At 46.2% G+C, this 19,670-nt stretch overlaps 1 protein-coding gene across 1 annotated transcript in view; it reads left to right on the top strand.

Annotated features, from left to right (window-relative positions):
* The window catches only part of LOC121543669 (cyclic AMP-responsive element-binding protein 3-like protein 2), a 31,422-nt gene that overhangs the window by 2,606 nt on the left and 9,146 nt on the right, over nucleotides 1–19,670 (top strand). The window contains exons 2-4 of the mRNA XM_041853717.1: nucleotides 17,696–17,927; nucleotides 18,195–18,385; nucleotides 18,501–18,576. Coding sequence (XP_041709651.1) covers nucleotides 17,696–17,927; nucleotides 18,195–18,385; nucleotides 18,501–18,576 — 499 coding nt within the window. The remainder of the gene's footprint in view (nucleotides 1–17,695; nucleotides 17,928–18,194; nucleotides 18,386–18,500; nucleotides 18,577–19,670) is intronic.

Below are 19,670 nucleotides of genomic sequence, written 5' to 3' on the forward strand. Positions count from 1 at the left end.
TTTCTCTCCCTGGGGTTTGTTGACATTGCATTTCTCACAACAATGCAAACTGTTCTCAGCTGCAGAGCAGAGCTCTCACCTTCCCTGTTACTGATTGGTGTGTGTGTGTGTGTATACTGGATCTCCCATCAGTGAGGAGGGCACATCTCTCTGCATCTCCCTCCCACTGGGCATAAACAAACCATGGTTGAATCAACGTTATCAAGACTGGATGTTGAACAGACGTCTGTGCTTTACATTGAAATAGAATGAGTCATTTTATGTAATTCTATTTCTATAGATTTGTAAGGCCGGAATTCAATCCAATCACGTCTTGTCTGCAATGCACCCTTTAAAGGCAATGTTCCCACATTTGAGGAGACTGCATGCACAGTAAACGCTGCATATGTCAGCTCAATCGGAAATTACCTTTAAAATGTCGCATTGCTGACAAACCACGATCTGATTGAATCCCGGATGAATTCTATTTGTACGATGCCCTCTCCACTACTCATGCCTCATGCAGTTCTACATTACTCTTGTTTCTTAACACTATAACACAACTAGTGTTTTGAGGTGGTGTCATAACATCTCCGCTCCGCAACAACTGTCCTTCAGACTGACTATCAGCTGTTATTTTTATCATATATATGTTTTATATATCCAGGGCCGATCAGGCCTTAGAAAAACAACAGCATGATACTAACACTTACAGTAGCAAAGGCAACATATAGGAAAGATTGTTGGCTGACTTAGGCAGAAAAGCTCATTTAGACTTGAGGACAGACACTGATATGGTTTTCACTTACAGAGGAGTTCTCAGAGAAAATGTATCTCTGGCCAAATATTTCGGAAGCTCTACAGTCCGGTTTTCGCAAACTTCTAGAATACATCGTTGTTAGTTATCAGGCACCTGTGGCCTGTTTTCGTCCTATTCGCCAAATCCCATGGTTTAGCTTATCTGTTATCAGACAGCTGCAAGATTGCTTTGTTTCTATGATACATTTTCCAGACATGATTTATCTTCTCCTGTTCATGTACAAACGTCATTTATATTTTCCAGACAGCCTACCCACTTTCTATATAAACTAATCACGTCTTGTGTGACGATCAAAGTAGGAACTCTCTAGGACCTCCTCATAAATCTATGGGTTTATAATACTCTGTCATTATCATCCCTGTGTGTATTTTCCTGCGTACATCGTGGTATTATAGAAGTTGAAATGAAGTTCCAATTGTTGTCCTCACCGTTCTTTCACATCTCTCTCTGTGGAACTTAAATTCTCCACTTTTATGACTGTATTAGTAGTAAATATGCTAACCATGCATCCTCTCTCACACACTATCACTATCATGCTATCAGCCCTGCACATCTCTCTCTGTATGGGTTGGACCAAAGGGTATTTATGGCTGTTTTGCAGCCTTGTAAGGCACAGTGTGTGTTGATGATGATGAAATTCCAGAGTTGTCTTGTCTATGGAGTCTTGGCACTGAATCTGCCTAGCGACAGATCGAGCCATTGTGCAGACCCTAGAGATAGAACTCTAGTGAGAACATTGTTTTATCGCTACACTCTTAGTAAAAAGGGTTCCAAAAGGGTTCTTCAGTTGTCCCCATAGGATAACCTTTTTTGGTTCCAGGTAGAACCCTTTTTGGTTCCATGTAGAACTCTCTGTGGAAAGGGTTCTACATAGAACCCAAAAGGGTTCTACATAGAACCCAAAAGGGTTCTACCTGGAGCCAGAAGGCTTCTACCTGGAACCAAAAAGGGTTCTTCAAAGGGTTCTCCTATTGGGACAGCCGAAAAACCCTTTTAGGTTCTAGATAGCACCCTTTTTTCATAAGAGTGTGGTCCTCTGTAGCTCAGCTGGTAGAGCACGGCGCTTGTAACGCCAAGGTAGTGGGTTCGATCCCCGGGACCACCCATACACAAAAAAAGGTATGCACGCATGACTGTAAGTCGCTTTGGATAAAAGCGTCTGCTAAATGGCATATTATTATTATTATTATTATTATGGAGACTGGAGACGCAGACTGTACTATTAGAGCTACTGAAGAGAACAGAGAACGCGTCTTTCGTGAATGAGCCTATCACAACTGAGTCAGTGAGGTCATAGTAGTGATTAGCTAGGGAAAGCCCATTAACAGCTCAACTCACCCTGCCTAGGCCCTCTGATGACAGGAAGTCCCAGGTCTAAGGTTCATAAATCTGAAGCCACCGGCTGCCCACAGGAGAACGTCTATGTGCCCAAAACCAACATGTCTTCCACCCGCCAGGTATGCCTCTGGGTTTGTTCTGTCCATATTTAGAAAGAGTGAGAGAGAGAGCTACAGGGGGTGTCAGGGAGCAGAGAGAGGTCTGAATGGATGAATGGACAGATTGTACCTCTGTGTCTGAATAGTAACAATACTTTATAGATGATATGTTTTGTGTAATATATTAACATGTGGACAAAATAATATACCATTATGTCTAGGAGTGTTCAGTGGAAACACTATGACTGGTTTAAACTGATCTGAATTGAGTGTAGTGAAGCCAGAGGGAGCAGGATCACCCTGACATGCAGGTTTGGTTATCCCACCACAAGTTACTGAAACCTCCCCTGTGGTGTCATGCAAATATTGTCTCTCTGAGAAAGTTGATCAACAGAGGACATACAGTGCACTACATCAATCAACTCAGAGATGTATTAGGAGGGGATTGATAGAGGGTAAGGTTGACAGTCTTACTTTAATAGAGCCCTCTTTCTCTCTCTCTCAGTACTGTATGTGCAGGTTGGACATGCCTATGAAGGACAGGAAGCACGCACACACATGCACACCCTGCTAGTCAAACAGAGCGTTCTCTCTCATGCTGTGTGTGTGTACAGAGTGATGCCTGTTCTCCACTGGGGCAGGGCAGCCTGATCCTGTGTGGCCCCTCATAACAGACCTCTCTCTCTCTCTCTCTCTCTCTCTCTCTCTCCCCCCTGCTGGGAGAGAGGGTCACAGTCTGGGACACACGGCACACATGCGTGAACGCACGCACACACATACACACTCACATACAAGGCCACATTCACTCACTGCCCTAACCCTATTCAAAATCAACTCCTTCATTTCAGGAGAGGATCATTTCCGTGGGAGAGGACGTGCACTGATTTGGTGCTGTTTTTCTGTGTGTATGTGTGAAACATTCATATGAATGGGAGTGTATTAAGTACCTTGTCCTTTGCATATATTAGACAGCCTGTTATTCAGCTTTTTCTGTGATGGCTGTGAGGATGATGTGCTTTGACGTGTGTGGTATTTGTATGTTTGTCCCTGTTCCAGCCCTACCCCTGTGCATGCGTTTATATATACAGTGGGGAAAAAAATTATTTAATCAGCCACCAATTGTGCAAGTTCTCCCACTTAAAAAGATGAGAGAGGCCTGTAATTTTCATCATAGGTACACGTCAACTATGACAGACAAAATGAGAAAAGAAAATCCAGAAAATCACATTGTAGGATTTTTTATGAATTTATTTGCAAATTATGGTGGAAAATAAGTATTTGGTCAATAACAAAAGTTTCTCAATACTTTGTTATATACCCTTTGTTGGCAATGACACAGGTCAAACTTTTTCTGTAAGTCTTCACAAGGTTTTCACACACTGTTGCTGGTATTTTGGCCCATTCCTCCATGCAGATCTCCTCTAGAGCAGTGATGTTTTGGGGCTGTCGCTGGGCAACACGGACTTTCAACTCCCTCCAAAGATGTTCTATGGGGTTGAGATCTGGAGACTGGCTAGGCCACTCCAGGACCTTGAAATGCTTCTTACGAGGCCACTCCTTCGTTGCCCGGGCGGTGTGTTTGGGATCATTGTCATGCTGAAAGACCCAGCCACGTTTCATCTTCAATGCCCTTGCTGATGGAAGGAGGTTTTCACTCAAAATCTCACGATACATGGCCCCATTCATTTTTTTCCTTTACACGGATCAGTCGTCCTGGTCCCTTTGCAGAAAAACAGCCCCAAAGCATGATGTTTCCACCCCCATGCTTCACAGTAGGTATGGTGTTCTTTGGATGCAACTCAGCATTCTTTGTCCTCCAAACACGATCGAGTTGAGTTTTTACCAAAAAGTTATATTTTGGTTTCATCTGACCATATGACATTCTCCCAATCCTCTTCTGGATCATCCAAATGCACTCTAGCAAACTTCAGACGGGCCTGGACATGTACTGGCTTAAGCAGGGGGACACGTCTGGCACTGCAGGATTTGAGTCCCTGGCGGCGTAGTGTGTTACTGATGGTAGGCTTTGTTACTTTGGTCCCAGCTCTCTGCAGGTCATTCACTAGGTCCCCCCGTGTGGTTCTGGGATTTTGCTCACCGTTCTTGTGATCATTTTGAACCCACGGGGGTGAGATCTTGCGTGGAGCCCCAGATCGAGGGAGATTATCAGTGGTCTTGTATGTCTTCCATTTCCTAATAATTGCTTCCACAGTTGATTTCTTTAAACCAAGCTGCTTACCTATTGCAGATTCAGTCTTCCCAGCCTGGTGCAGGTCTACAATTTTGTTTCTGGTGTCCTTTGACAGCTCTTTGGTCTTGGCCATAGTGGAGTTTGGAGTGTGACTGTTTGAGGTTGTGGACAGGTGTCCTTTATACTGATAACAAGTTCAAACAGGTGCCATTAATACAGGTAACGAGTGGAGGACAGAGGAGCCTCTTAAAGAAGAAGTTACAGGTCTGTGAGAGCCAGAAATCTTGCTTGTTTGTAGGTGACCAAATACTTATTTTCCACCATAATTTGCAAATAAATTCATACAAAATCCTACAATGTGATTTTCTGGATTTTTTTCTCTCAATTTGTCTGTCATAGTTGACGTGTACCTATGATGAAAATTACAGACCTCTCTCATCTTTTTAAGTGGGAGAACTTGCACAATTGGTGGCTGACTAAATACTTTTTTTCCCCACTGTAGGTGTGTTTCTGTCATGCCACAGTCCTTTCTTCCCTCCCTCTGCATGTCACTGTCAGTCAGTCCTCCCAGGTATAGGCGCTTTGTGATCAGGAACACATAATATTTATCTCCAGCAGATATTTAGATACAGTATCATTCATGTCATGTTGCTATTCTGTTTTATACAACGGGGTTGTTCTAATCCTGAATGCTGATTGGTTAAAACCGCATTCCAGCCAATGTCTATTCCACAATTTACCACTGGCTAAATCTATGATGTTAAAATGCCTATTTACTCTGTTCCATCTGACTGTGTAATCCACAGTCTCATCAGCACTGCCAGGCAATTTATAAACTTGATCTCCACTATAAAAAGCATCTAGACATTATCTCACATTTCTTTTAGACTAACATTTCGTTTTCAACAGCGGAGATTTGTATAAACCTTGCTGTCTGTCTCTCCGACATTTGCAACATTGTTTCAATATTCAAATTCGATCTCCAGATGTCCCATAGTAATGAACGTGTCAGAATGAGACAGACAGGAAGGCAGCTTTTCTCAGCCAGTCGAAATCATGAATCAGCATCATTTTTATGGATATATACTGTGACGTCACGAGAGGCTACACAGCTTTCAGCGGGATTGCTCAAGTAGTGCAAGGAGACAAGGTTCAAACAAAACAAGGATTTTATTATAGGTCTTGGGAAATTAACGAAAATATAACAAAATTCTGTTCTCTTGTGGCTCTTTAAGGGTTAACAGTTCAGGGATGTCTCTTCCACATCCAAAATCATAATTCTCACTCGCTCAGATAACTTTTCCACAGCCTTACTGTAGTCCACGTTGCAGCTAGTGGCCAACCCAGCAAAAAGTCCTTCCAAATGTCTCTCACGTATTTCCACCGGTGCATATATCCAAAGGTGAGTATTTCCCAAAGGTAAGTATCTCCAAATCCTTATATTCCTCATGGAAGTGGACGTGCAGCACTCTTGTCCTCCAGAGAGCCCAGGTTGGAGACTGTGTCTCTTCCCTTCCCAAACCTTCAGCTCATCAGCTCCTCATTTGTTTCAGCTGCGTGGGAAGATTGGCCATAGAGGGGTGGAGTTCCCGACCATACCAGCAGATGGAGCCATAGCTGTCTGGGTTTGCAGCCACCTCAGGGGGATGTAACGTCCCTCCAGGACACAGCCTCTCGTGACATCACACATCCCCCTCCTCGGGACCGACGTCCTCGTCGGGTAACGGCAGCGAAGAAGGCATCACGCCGGGAGAGGGCGTCCGCATTGCCGTGGTGCTTGCCAGACTGCTCTCTCTTCAACTCCTCCAACTCTAGGACCAGGGACTCAGCCTCCTGTTGTCTCTCCTTGAGTTTCTTACTGAACGCATCAGCCTTGGTTTTAGCAGAGTTTAGCTTCTGTTGAGCAGCTTTCAGTTCCTTCTCTCTCTCTGCCTCCGCATTCTTCATCTTGTTCTCCAACACCTTGTACTTCTCCTCTGCCTTCTTCTGGACCTCCTTACTACTGCGCAGGGTCTCCTCACACTCCTCGATGGTCCTGCGCAGCCTCTCCAGCTCCTCCTGTTGCTTAGGGAAGGAGCTCTGTTGGAGTTTAGCCTGGAGGATATCTAACTCTTCTGTCTTCATGTCTAACTGTTGCTTTAACAAACGATACCTCTCAGCGGTCCCCTTCAGACCAGACAGTTCTTTGTCCAGATTCTGTAGCTCCGTCTCTGTGTCGGTCTGGGCACCTGCCATCCCTATCAGAGCCCGGGCGGGAGTGAGTAATTCGGAGGATTGCACCGGAGCCTTCCCAGGATGAGTCTTGCCTCTCCGTTTCCGAGGTACTCGGGTTATCCTCTCCTGAGACTCTCTCCAGAGTGGGTAAAAGGCTGGGCAGTCTCGTCCACTTAGGACAGGGACGGGGAGGGAATCAACCACCCCCGCCGTCGTGTGTATGGTTCCCCGTGTGCTGGTCATTGTAAGTTCAGTAATGGGGTATTCTCTGGTGTCCCCATGGACACAGGAAACTGGGAGGACTTTCCCCGGGGTCAGACACGTTGGGCCCACCAAATCCTTACGCACCAGGGTGGCCCGGCTACCAGAATCCAGTAAGGCCTCCACATCATGGTGATTCACAGTTACCGGGCAGGTGGGGGTCGATCTGGGCCGCCATCTACGACTCCCAAGAGCGAGGCAAAACGGTGTGTGGGTGCTGAGCTGGAGGACTCCGCAGTGGGCATAGGTTCATCGGCTGGTTTCCCCACACTGCCAGGAGATATGTCCCATCTCCCCACACCGGTAACACTGCTCGAGTTTCCCCCTCCTGGTGTACTCTTCTTGGACCCGCCTGGTTTCTGGCTCCCCCTGGAGCCGGGATAAGTCCTGACGTGGCTGGGTTCGAGACCTTGGGGTCCTTTGGACGGGTTCTTCCCATTTGTGGTGGGGCCGCACTCCTGGGGTCTTTTCGGGAAGCATTCAGCATCTCCGCTGTGGCCTGGTACTTTTCCACAGCTTCCACGGTCAGATCAGCCGTGGTCAAGGCCTGTTGACTGATGAACCGTTTTGCCTCATAAGGCAGGGCGCGTAGGTAACGATCCACCACAACGGCCTCCACCACCGCCGCTGCTGTATTCCTCTGCGGATCCAGCCATTTCCTTGCGATTCGGACAAGTTCATGCATCTGCGCCCGAGGAGGTTGGTCTGGTTGGAAGGTCCAGCTGTGAAAGCGCTGGGCCATACCAAACTTTGTGAGTCCATATCTGCTGAGGATCTCAGACTTCAGGGCATCATAGTCAGTAACCTGGTCAGGGCCCAGGTCCCGGACAGCATTCAGCGATTCCCCGGTTAGAAAGGGGGGCTAACAGACCAACCCACTGTTGCTTGGGCCAGGCTTCCCTAGTGGCCGTGGCCTCAAATGCATGCAGGTATGCCTCAATGTCATCGGTAGCTCCCATCTTAGATATAAAGTCACTTGCCTTTATTGGGCGGGTATTTTGGACCACCCTCTGTCTCTGCAACTGCAATTCCTCTGCCTTCAGAAGGTTGGCTTTCTTTTGCTCCTCCAAGAGAGCCACGTTTGCTTGCATCTGGGCTTGCTGGCCAGCAACAAGGGCTTTCAATATGTCCTCCATTTCAGTCGGCGGGGAGCCTACGGCCAACTTGGAAAACTGGGTGATCAAACCTTCGGTATCCTCCTCTGACATGCACTATTAACGCTTGAGCGTGCCCGTATTCTCCACCATCTGTGACGTCACGAGAGGCTACACAGCTTTCAGCGGGATTGCTCAAGTAGTGCAAGGAGACAAGGTTCAAACAAAACAAGGATTTTATTATAGGTCTTGGGAAATTAACGAAAATATAACAAAATTCTGTTCTCTTGTGGCTCTTTAAGGGTTAACAGTTCAGGGATGTCTCTTCCACATCCAAAATCATAATTCTCACTCGCTCAGATAACTTTTCCACAGCCTTACTGTAGTCCACGTTGCAGCTAGTGGCCAACCCAGCAAAAAGTCCTTCCAAATGTCTCTCACGTATTTCCACCGGTGCATATATCCAAAGGTGAGTATTTCCCAAAGGTAAGTATCTCCAAATCCTTATATTCCTCATGGAAGTGGACGTGCAGCACTCTTGTCCTCCAGAGAGCCCAGGTTGGAGACTGTGTCTCTTCCCTTCCCAAACCTTCAGCTCATCAGCTCCTCATTTGTTTCAGCTGCGTGGGAAGATTGGCCATAGAGGGGTGGAGTTCCCGACCATACCAGCAGATGGAGCCATAGCTGTCTGGGTTTGCAGCCACCTCAGGGGGATGTAACGTCCCTCCAGGACACAGCCTCTCGTGACATCACAATACAAATAACTATCAATAGAAAACAGGTCAAACGAAACAAAGTGCAGCTAGTTTGCTGTCTTTCCAGCTTCAGTTTGAAGTGATTGTGTTAGCTGTGTTGTTGGTTAGCTCCTCTGACGTGTCCTGACGAGAGCACATTTTCTAAGCCAGGCAAAATCGCGTTGTTATGGATGTTTCCAAATAAATGTCTCTAGAAAACCGCTTAAATGCAAATGCAGCTACTTTGCTGCACTGTTTGACGTGACTGTAAGTTAGCCATAGTTGGTTAGCTAGCAAGCAAGGGATAAGAACACTCCCAGCCAGTATGGCAATGGAACATTTAGAACGAATGACTGGGTTGCGTCCATAGATAGAGAACAAAAATACTTAACGACTGGGTCGAGTCTCTGGCAACCGAACCGATAGAACGACGAACGACCAGCTGGCTTTGGTAGCAACCTTAGATTTGTGTTGGGACTATATCTTGTGGAAGGATGAAATAGTATGAATAAATGAATCAAAATACAGTTTTTAATGAATATATGTAAATCATTATTTGAATATGTTGGTAACCCGTTGTATAAAAGTGAAAATGCCCTCGAAGCTGGTGTTTTGAGGATATATTGGCACGGTTTGCCAATGTATAACAACACCCGTGCCAATATATCCTCCAAACACCGGCTTCTCTGGTATTATCACTTAAATAAGCTCCAGGGTGAGATGCTGTACTGGATATTCTGGTTCTTCAGACAAAAGGAAATATTTGGAATACTAAAACAATAACAATAACAGATTAGAAAGATGACACCTCATTTTTCAGCGGTATTCTCCTTCCTGGTTATGGTGTTGTGTTGGGTGCCTCTTCCTCATACTTCATAAATCCTTATTGAAGAGAAACCATCCTTGGAACTGGAAGGTACCTGTACCGTACTCAACTTCCTGCTCTTTAACCATGTCTGCTTTGGAAGTGGCACCCTTTTCCTTTTATAGTGCACTACTTTTGACCAGAGTGTCTCCACTGTGAAGTCTTCCTCCATACTCCATTTAGCTTTTCTTCTGTTCTGAAGCCAGACATTCATAGTTACTGTAAGGTTGTAATTAGTGTGTGTGAGAGGGGTCATTACTCCTAAACCACAGCAGCAAGCTTAGCTTCCACGCTCTACAGCGCAGCTACATTTACACTCACCCTTTCTTTCTTTCCCTCGCTTGAGGCCCTGGTTAGCTGTTAACTGGTACCGTGTGTGTGTGTCTCTCTCTCTCTCTCTTCTCTCTGCTCTCTTCTCTCTCTGGTGCGGTGTACTGGGTGTTGGCTATGTTTCTCTTTAGAGTAGGGCATGGTGTCCCAGCCCTAAGAGAGGAGAGTTTGGCCTAGTAATCAGAGTTCTACAACATGATCCAGTGACTCTCTGTACTCATATTTCCCTGCTCTCTGTCGTCTTACCACTGATATCTGTGTAGCCCTACATTCCCTGAAGAATTTAGAACAAGCTGTTTAGGATAGAAGCAGACATTTGTCAGGGCTCTGTAGTTTATGTTTTAATAGTCGTTTTTTCACTTGGAACCCATTTCCTGGGCTGTTCACAAGTGTTAACTCCATGTCCTCTGTCCCTTCCATCTCTCTCACCCGCTCCCTTTTTAACCCTATAACCAACTCCTTCCTCTATCCCTCCTCCTCTATCCCCACTTTTGCTCCTCTCTTCCGTCAGAGGCAGGGTGGGGGAAGGGACAGTCAAGGTGAACATGCCTGCTCCTGCCCCATAGTCTAAAGACAAAGCTCCTTCATCTCTGAACCCTCTCTCTCCCTGCATTTTTACATTGACATCATTTTCCAATTAGACGATGTTATCCAGAGAGACATGTATTGAGTGCTTTCTAAACCTAACCTAATAAGTGCACGATTAAACAAGTTGTTTCCCTCAGCAAGCTTGTAAGCCTTTCACTGGAAGCCCGTATGCTGAAGGGGTCTGTGACTCAATTGAACCAAACCCACTACACTCACACAGAGAGAACGCTTGATCAACAGTTGAAGGACGTCAGTGGGGCAGAGTGACTGCATGCCCGGTCACTGTGTCAGAGCAGGCCTGGAAAAAATGAAATGTCACTGAAGCGGGGTGTGTGAGTTCTGGACTCAATTAAGCTGCCTTGTTAGGAAACCATGGGAGACAGGGAGAGAAAGAGAGAGGGAAATAGAGAACGACAGACAGAGACAGAGTTTTCCAGACACTAGTCATCTTCCAGCCTCTTGCCTCTTGCCTCTGCCTCTCACTCTCTTTCTCTCTCTCTCTCTCTCTCTCTCTCTCTCTCTCTCTCTCTCTCTCTCTCTCTCTCTCTCTCTCTCTCTCTCTCTCTCTCTCTTTCTCTCTCTCTCCCTTCTTCCCTCCCTCCCTCTTTCCATCTCAGATCCTGTTGCTGTAGTCTGACTGTCAGTCGTGTGTGTGTGTCTGATAACACTGTGAGTCACTGTCTGAACTCTGACCCCGAGGATGTTCAACTCATGAGCTCAATGGTCAGTCGTTAAGATTATCTCAAGTTCCACAACAACAAATTCTATTTTACTACTTTCGTCAACATTTTTTTGCTACTTTTTTGTCTTCTTTTTCAGATCCAACTGCCCTCCCCAACCACATAGGATACACACTTTCCCATAAAGTTAACTGCTTTTCAAAAGTAGTCAAAAGTAGTGCACTATATGGGCAATAGGGTGTCAACACAGGAGGCGGTGAGGGGAGGACGGCTCATAATAAATGATGGAATGGAGTGAATGGAATGGTATCAAACACATGGAAGACACGTGTTTGATGTGTTTGATACCATTCCATAGATTCCGTTCCAGCATTTCAATTAAGGTGCCACCAGCCACCTGTGGTGTGAATGTACCCGTTAGTAATGTAATTTAGCCATGTCCTTTGTCATGCAGTAGTTTCCCCTTCTCAGTTCACACGACTGCTTCTAGTGATTGTCTTCTGAAACACACAGTGTGTGGAGAGTCAACACATCACACTGGTTAAACATCACACTGGTAGTAGGATCCTGGAATTACAGACAAACCCCTCCCCCTCTCCTCCACCTAATCCTATCCAATCAGCGGGTCTCATCGGTCATTCTGACCCTTCACCCTGCCCAGAGGGGGATAACTGGGTCACATAACAGTCGTGTTTGGTTGAAACGAATGGTCACAAACTTTTGAAAAGTGAAGAATACTGCATGAGCTTCAGTGTTCTGTAAAAAAAAAAAGCCATGGAGCCTGACTATGGGATTGGATCGTAGCATTGCATTGGTCCAAAGGATAGGAACACAACCCTGGCTTCAGTTGGTCCCTTCAGTCCCAGCCCCCCAGTCTGAAACCCCACCAAACCCCCGGTCTGAGCCCTGTTTCTGGGCCTCTGTCCTGCCGTCAGCCCGTGATAACCCCCAGATACAGCTGGATCTCCAGGCCTGGAGTGTGTTCATCCCTGCTGGGAATAACACCAATATCAGCCAACTACAACAGTCAGAACAGGGCCTCAGTCTTTATCATTGTTGTTTTAGAGTTGATCATCTGTTGAAGACGCTCTGTCCTTCCTGCTATCTGAGCCATCAGTCTTAGGGGTTAAAGTTAGCGGGGACGTGCTGGCTATGATGTAATGACTAATGCTACATGACTAGGTTGCACATGGAAGGCATCCAAAGCAAATGCACGTGTGTGTGTGTGTGTGTGTGTGTCATTATCAGTGAGTCAGTACACAAGGAAGAGTCCAGGGCAAGGTACAGCCTCATGCACACAGGAGGGAGATGTGGGCAGTGTTTGTGGGTGTGTGGGTTGTGTGTGGGTTGTGTGTGGGTTGTGTGTGGGTTGTGTGTGGGTTGTGTGTGGGTTGTGTGTGTGTGAGAGTAATTTCTTCCTCTATCAGTGCACATCTGGTTTATGTTTTTCGGGGGAAGGAATTGCGTCATCAATTCCGCCTCTTCCCTTCCCCCATTCTTGACCGACTTCCTCTCTTTGCCTAAACACACTAAACACACACCAACACACACACTTATGCCCTGAGGGGTCAGAAATTACAGACCACCACAGAAATTCTTTCGAACCCTTCTCATCCCCCTTGACTTCAATAGTAGCCCCGTAGGCCCTACTCTGTCCAGTGTGTGTGTGTGTGTGTATGTGTGTCTGCAGAAACCATCGGTCTACCAGCTGGAGAAGGAGTCAGAGAGTCAGGTTACAGCCCCTCACCCAAACACCCCTAACAACACCTCTCCCCCATTACCTCACCCTTCCCTAACCCCCAACCCCAGCTTCCTCTGTGCCAGGCCTGAGACCAAAGAGGCATTCTCTCCCATCAGGAGCACCAGTAGCACCTCTGGACCAGAGGGAGGCCAGCCCAGCCCAACCCAATGACCCACATCCCCCTGCACTACTAGGCCTCACACACCACCACAACCCCACCGCCCCAGCCCCCTCCTCCCTTTTATGTCCCTGAATAGCCAAGGTAATAGAGAGAGAGAGAGAGAGAGAGAGAGAGAGAGAGAGAGAGAGAGAGAGAGAGAGAGAGAGAGAGAGAGAGAGAGAGAGAGAGAGAGAGAGAGAGAGAGAGAGAGAGAGAGAGAGAGAGAGAGAGAGAGAGAGAGAGAGAGAGAGAGAGAGAGAGAGAGAGAGAGAGAGAGAGAGAGAGAGAGAGAGAGAGAGAGAGAGAGAGAGAGAGAGAGAGAGAGAGAGAGAGAGAGATACAATTCAGGAAATGCCAAAAGGAGGCTGATAGAGTGAGACAAAACTGACCACTCGCCATTGGAATGTTCTTTCCACTCTTTTCCACTTGTGACATTTTTTACATGTCCAGCTGGAAGGGAACTCAATAGAAATGCTAGTCTGTCCAGAGGGCCTACTACAGCAGAGTCAGTGACCTCTTTAACCAACTCTACACGCTAAATATCCAGTTATATACCCAGTTATAGCCTAGTACGTTTCCTATATGGCTCTACAGTATATACTCTAAACCACCCCAGTCCTGTACACATGATATAAATAGGTACAAACAACCAACTCTCCATAAGGAGTTATGTGGGTATAGTAGGAATTCTGATCCTTTCAGGCATGCCTCTCTGTAATCCTCTAACAGGCCTGGTGTGTGGGTGTTCAGTCAGTATGTTTATATTAACACACACAATGGGCCTTGCGTTAACAGTGTCTAAAAAGTGTCTCACCCTGCATCTGGCCTGTGTTTGGGTAGGGGAGAAGAGAGAGGGGGAAGGGGAGAGAGGAGGAGAGAGGGGGAGAGAGAGGAGGGGAGAAAGGGGAGGAGAAGGGGAGAGGGGGAGAAAAGTTGGAAGAGAGGTGAGTTGAGGGGCGAGAGGGGTGAAGGTTATAGAAGAGAGGTGAAGTAAGAGGGTAGAGAGGGTGAGGATAAAGGAGAAAGGACTGCTGGCTACGTCACACCGAATCACTAACCAACAGACAACTATTTACAATCCTATCACTGACGCTTACGTCTCCTAGCAATAGAACAGCCGTCCCCAGTGATTGTCACACAGGAAACTCTGGACCCTAACCAGGACGACCACCGACAGACACACCACTATCCATCATGTTTGTCCCGTGTCATGTGACAGTTATGGTTTGGTGAGATGATGATGATGATAGTGATTATGGTGAGTAAACTGTTGGGTGTTGACCAGCTTCAGAAGAGGGGGAGGAAGAAGAGGAGGAGAGGAATGGAGCTCTGGCAGTCTTCTATGGTGTTGGAGGTCTCTAGGGAGAGGTTAGACTCTGTAGAGGCCTACTGAACCACAACCCTCTCTCTCTCTCTCTCTCTCTCTCTCTCTCTCTCTCTCTCTCTCTCTCTCTCTCTCTCTCTCTCTCTCTCTCTCTCTCTCTCTCTCTCTCTCTCTGTCTCTCTCTCTCTGTCTCTCTCTGTCTCTCTCTGTCTCTGCCTGACTCAGACTGTAATTGAACCCACATGCCTGGCTTCCTGCCATCTCTACCCTTCTCTCCTTGCGCTCCCTCTTTCTTTCTTTCTTTCTTTCTTTCTTTCTTTCTTTCTTTCTTTCTTTCTTTCTTTCTTTCTCCGTCTCCCTCCGTCTCCCTCTCCTTCTTCCTTTCACATTCTCCAGGGTGCACTCCGGGGTGTTCATCACTTTTTCCGCCTGCTCTCTTTCCTTTTCCTATTTGTCATTCCACCCTTTTCCTCTGAATGTTGCTCTCTGTTTTTCAACTAAATGATATCCATGAAGTGTTTTCTCTGCCCACTCTCTGAGATGCTACCAAGACACGTTCTCCAGATGCTTCCTATCCCCTGCTCTAGCAGTTTAGAGACTCCTATTGGCTCAGGTCTGTGAGTTCTGCCCGGAGACAGAACTCTAGTCTAGAGCAGGTGAAGGTTATTAGTTATGCATGTACTTCCATTGAACAGAACTTGGGGTGGAATCAGGACAATAATGTTAATGTTTGGCTGACTCAGTGGTTTCCATCACACTGCAATACAACCTGAACGGTTGGCTGCAAATCCTATGGAGGAATGCTTCTTAGCATGACTGTGAAATCTGTAGGCCTATTCGTTTTAATAACATGCGTACATGAAATGTCTGGTGTTCTTCTTATTAGTTTTAAACATGAAGTTAAATACTACTGTTTTCCATTTAAGCAGCAGTGGAAGTTGTTGAGGTTGCCTTTATTTTGTGTGAGTGAAAAGGCCTTTGTTTCATAAGGAGGTTGTTTTCTCTGTGGGTCTTTGTTAATGAGCAACACATTGAAACATCACTCCCTCCCTCCTCCCCTTTCCTCAGCTCTACAGTAACACTGTTCCCTACTGTACTGCATCACCCCACTCTCTGACACACACACACACACACACACTCTGTCGCTATATGTCTATGGAGATATACAATAGTGGGGGTATAGGATAGGAGGATGTGGAGATATACAGTGCATTCAGGAAGTATTCAGACACCTTGACTTTTTCCACATTTTTTTACGTTACAGCCTTATTCTAAAATTGATCAAATTGTTTTCCCTCCCCCCTAATCAATCTACACACAATACCCCATAATGTTTTTTGGAAATGTTTGCAAATGTATTGAAAATAAAAAACGGAAGTATCACATTTACATAAGTATTCAGACCCTTTACTCAGTACTTTGTTGAAGCACCTTTGGCAGCGATTACAGCCTCAAGTCTTCTTTGGTATGAAGCTACAAGCTTGGCACTCCTGTATTTAGGGAGTGTCTCTCATTCTTCTCTGCAGATCCTCTCAAGCTCTGTCAGGTTGGAGGGGAAGTGTCGCTGCATAGCTATTTTCAGGTCTCTCCAGAGATATTAAATCAGGTTCAAGTCCGGGCTCTGGCTGGGCCACTCAAGGACATTCAGAGACTTGTCCCGAAGCCACTCCTGCGTTGTCTTGGCTGTGTGCTTAGGGTCGTTGTCCTGTTGGAAGGTGAACCTTGGTCCCAGTCTGAGGTCCTGAGCAGGTTTTCATCAAGGATCTCTCTGTACTTTGCTCCGTTAATCTTTCGCTTGATCCTGACTAGGCTCCCAGTCAGTCCCTGCCACTGAAAAACATCCCCACAGCATGATGCTGCCACCACCATGCTTCACCGTAGCTTCATACCCAAGAAGACTTGAGGCTGTAATCGCTACCAAAGGTGCTTGAACAAAGTACTGAGTAAAGGGTCTGAATACTTACGTAAATGTGATATTTCAGTTTTTAGTTTTTAATACATTTGCAAACATTTCTACAAACCAGTTTTTGCTTTGTCATCATGGGTATTGTGTGTAGATTGATGAGGGGGAAAAAACAATGTAATCAATTTTAGAATAAAGCTGTAATGTAACAAAAAGTCAAGGGGTCTGAATACTTTCCGAATGCACTACATCATCATTGGGTGAAACCAACCGAAAGCGCGTATTTGTGTTCGCGAACGGGCGACTCGTCATTTTTATAAATCACATCAAAACACACATGCTATTCAACGGTTTTCTTGTTAGGCTAGGCTATATACTGTATATTCCCTGTCCTCCACTGCCTCACAGAAGACATGATGAACTGCTGTTGATGCTAGCTGGCAAGCTGTTTCAATGTAGCTATTAGCTACAAAGAATATTGCCTAGTCAGACCATTATTACTGTTCCAGCTGGCTGATAGGCGTTATTAGGTAGGTCATGTTAAAGAGAGTGGTATAGAAGTAAAGTACCTGAAAAGCAGAAGGAGGTATAGAGGTAGATAGTTCAACAATAGTATACACACATCTGATAATGACTTTGAATTGCAGGGTACAATACCGTCACACACATTGAAGGCTCCCTCAGTTTATTGAGTGCAGTTCTTTGACCCAAAGGTCCTCATGATGACATAGAGGAAGGGAATCTAAAAATCAGAAGGCAGAGATAGGAAAGAAAATTGGAGCACCTGAACAGCTGAGGTTGAGAGGCCTGTCATAACCTGTCCCAAGCAGTGATGAGAGTTGAGAGTTTTCAGGTCACATCAAGAAAGGAAGATGGGAAGGAATGTGCATGGAGGAATGTCCTGAGGGTAGGATGGGGGGATGGAAGGTAGAAAGAAAGGAGGAGAAGTGGAGAAGATGGTTGTCAGTCTTGGCCTTTACTCAAAACGTCTCACCACATTGAGAGATGGGAGGATGAGATACGGCCGCTATGATTGGTGGGAGCGATATCAGTCTCCTATTGTCACTGGAGGAGAGGGGATTTTACAGCTCTATAATTGGCTGTTTGTTGCTGGCCTTGGGGGCTTTTCCTCAAAGGCAAGTGCAGATAGCCATTAAAGAGCTTTATAGGCAGTAATTACAGACTAGCTACAGGTATATTGTATAATAATGACATGGTATATGGTGTAATAACTAGACGGTGTGATGACTAGATGGTATCATGTCTGTGTCTGTCTGTGCTCTTAGCCTCAAGTCTGTGTTTCGCATGTCTTTTGTCAGTCTATCATTAACATCCATATCTCTCTCCCCTCCTCCCCCCTCTCACCCTCTTACAGCACTTCACAGACCTCCTGGATGACTTTTCCCAGGATGCTTTGCTGGGCCAGCTGCTGAGCGACCCTTTCCTCTCCGGCCGGGAAGGAGAGGCCATGGATGAGGGGGAGGATTTTACCCCGTCCTCTCCGCTGCCGCCCCACATCCAGGCGGAGCACTCCTACTCCCTGTGTGGGGACTCCCGGCCCCAGTCGCCCCTCTCACATCTGCCTGGGGAGCAGGGGAGTGATGCAGGTGAGCGGGGGAGAGAAACGAGGAGAGGGGGAGGACAGAGTGAGGAAAGAGGGGAGGGTTTTGGGCCTCCGTGACAGTTGTAGATGACATGTCGTATTGTAATGTGTAGGCGATCTACGGTATCTATAACAAAAAAGGGTGGCAATACAGAAATATGTGGAGAAATGTACATTAGTACATTCAGTGCCGCACAATACACAAACAGTACATGCAGTATCTAAGTGACAGTGTTGATGCTGATGTGTCGTGTCTCTTTCTCTCTATCAGAGTCAGACGGTGAGGATTGGCCCGTGGAGCAGGAGGAACAGATGGAGGTGCTGCTGTGTGACCCTCCAGCCTTGCTGCCCACCCTAACCCTCTCCCTAGCACCCGAGGGCCACATCACTGAGGCCCCCGCCCCACCCGCCCCCAGCCCCAAGCCCAACCCACACACCGCCACACAGGGCAAGGCCAGCAAGGTAAGGAGACGTCTAGAATCACAGCACATGCAGACAGGCCCACATGCACTCACAAATACACACACACAAACGTATGCACACGTGTAACATCTATTTCTGCTGTCTGATTGTCTAGGTGAAGGAGGTTGGTGAGATCCAGATCAAACTGGAGCCTCATGAGGTGGACCAGTTCCTCAACTTGTCTCCTGAAGGTGAGACCTGACACGCACCATATCGTACTGCCACACTACTCATAACCTCTCTGTATGTCTGTAAGTCGCTCTGGATAAGAGCGTCTGCTAAATGACCAATTATTTTTTTATTTTATGTCGTCCCCACGACCTGGGTCAAATACACGTGTCAAATACTGTGCTAACTTTTTCCACCTCATTAAATAATATAATATATGCCATTTAGCAGACGCTTTTATCCAAAGCGACTTAGTCATGCGTGCATACATTTTGAAGATACATTTTGAAGATAAATCAAGCACACTTTAAGTATTTGATAATGTATAGGTACAGTGAGGGAAAAAAGTATTTGATCCCCTGCTGATTTTGTATGTTTGCCCACTGACAAAGAAATTATCAGTCTATAATTTTAATGGTAGGTTTATTTGAACAGTGAGAGACAGAATAACAACAAAAAAATCCAGAAAAACGCATGTAAAAAATTTTATAAATTGATTTGCATTTTAATGAGGGAAATAAGTATTTAAAACCCTCTGCAAAACATGACTTAGTACTTGGTGGCAAAACCCTTGTTGGCAATCACAGAGGTCAGACGTTTCTTGTAGTTGGCCACCAGTTTTGCACACATCTCAGGAGGGATTTTGTCCCACTCCTCTTTGCTTATCTTCTCCAAGTCATTAAGGTTTTGAGGCTGACGTCTGGCAACTCGAACCTTCAGCTCCCTCCACAGATTTTCTATGGGATTAAGGTCTGGAGACTGGCTAGGCCACTCCAGGACCTTAATGTGCTTCTTCTTGAGCCACTCCTTTGTTGCCTTGGCCGTGTGTTTTGGGTCATTGTCATGCTGGAATACCCATCCACGACCCATTTTCAATGCCCTGGCTGAGGGAAGGAGGTTCTCACCCAAGATTTGACTGTACATAGCCCCGTCCATCGTCCCTTTGATGCGGTGAAGTTGTCCTGTCCTTTAGCATAAAAACACCCCCAAAGCATAATGTTTCCACCTCCATGTTTGACGGTGGGGATGGTGTTCTTGGGGTCATAGGCAGCATTCCTCCTCCTCCAAACACGGCAAGTTGAGTTGATGCCAAAGAGCTCAATTTTGGTCTCATCTG

Source organism: Coregonus clupeaformis, unplaced genomic scaffold, assembly GCF_020615455.1.
Source record: "Coregonus clupeaformis isolate EN_2021a unplaced genomic scaffold, ASM2061545v1 scaf0025, whole genome shotgun sequence".
NCBI classification, from domain to species: Eukaryota; Metazoa; Chordata; class Actinopteri; order Salmoniformes; family Salmonidae; genus Coregonus; species Coregonus clupeaformis.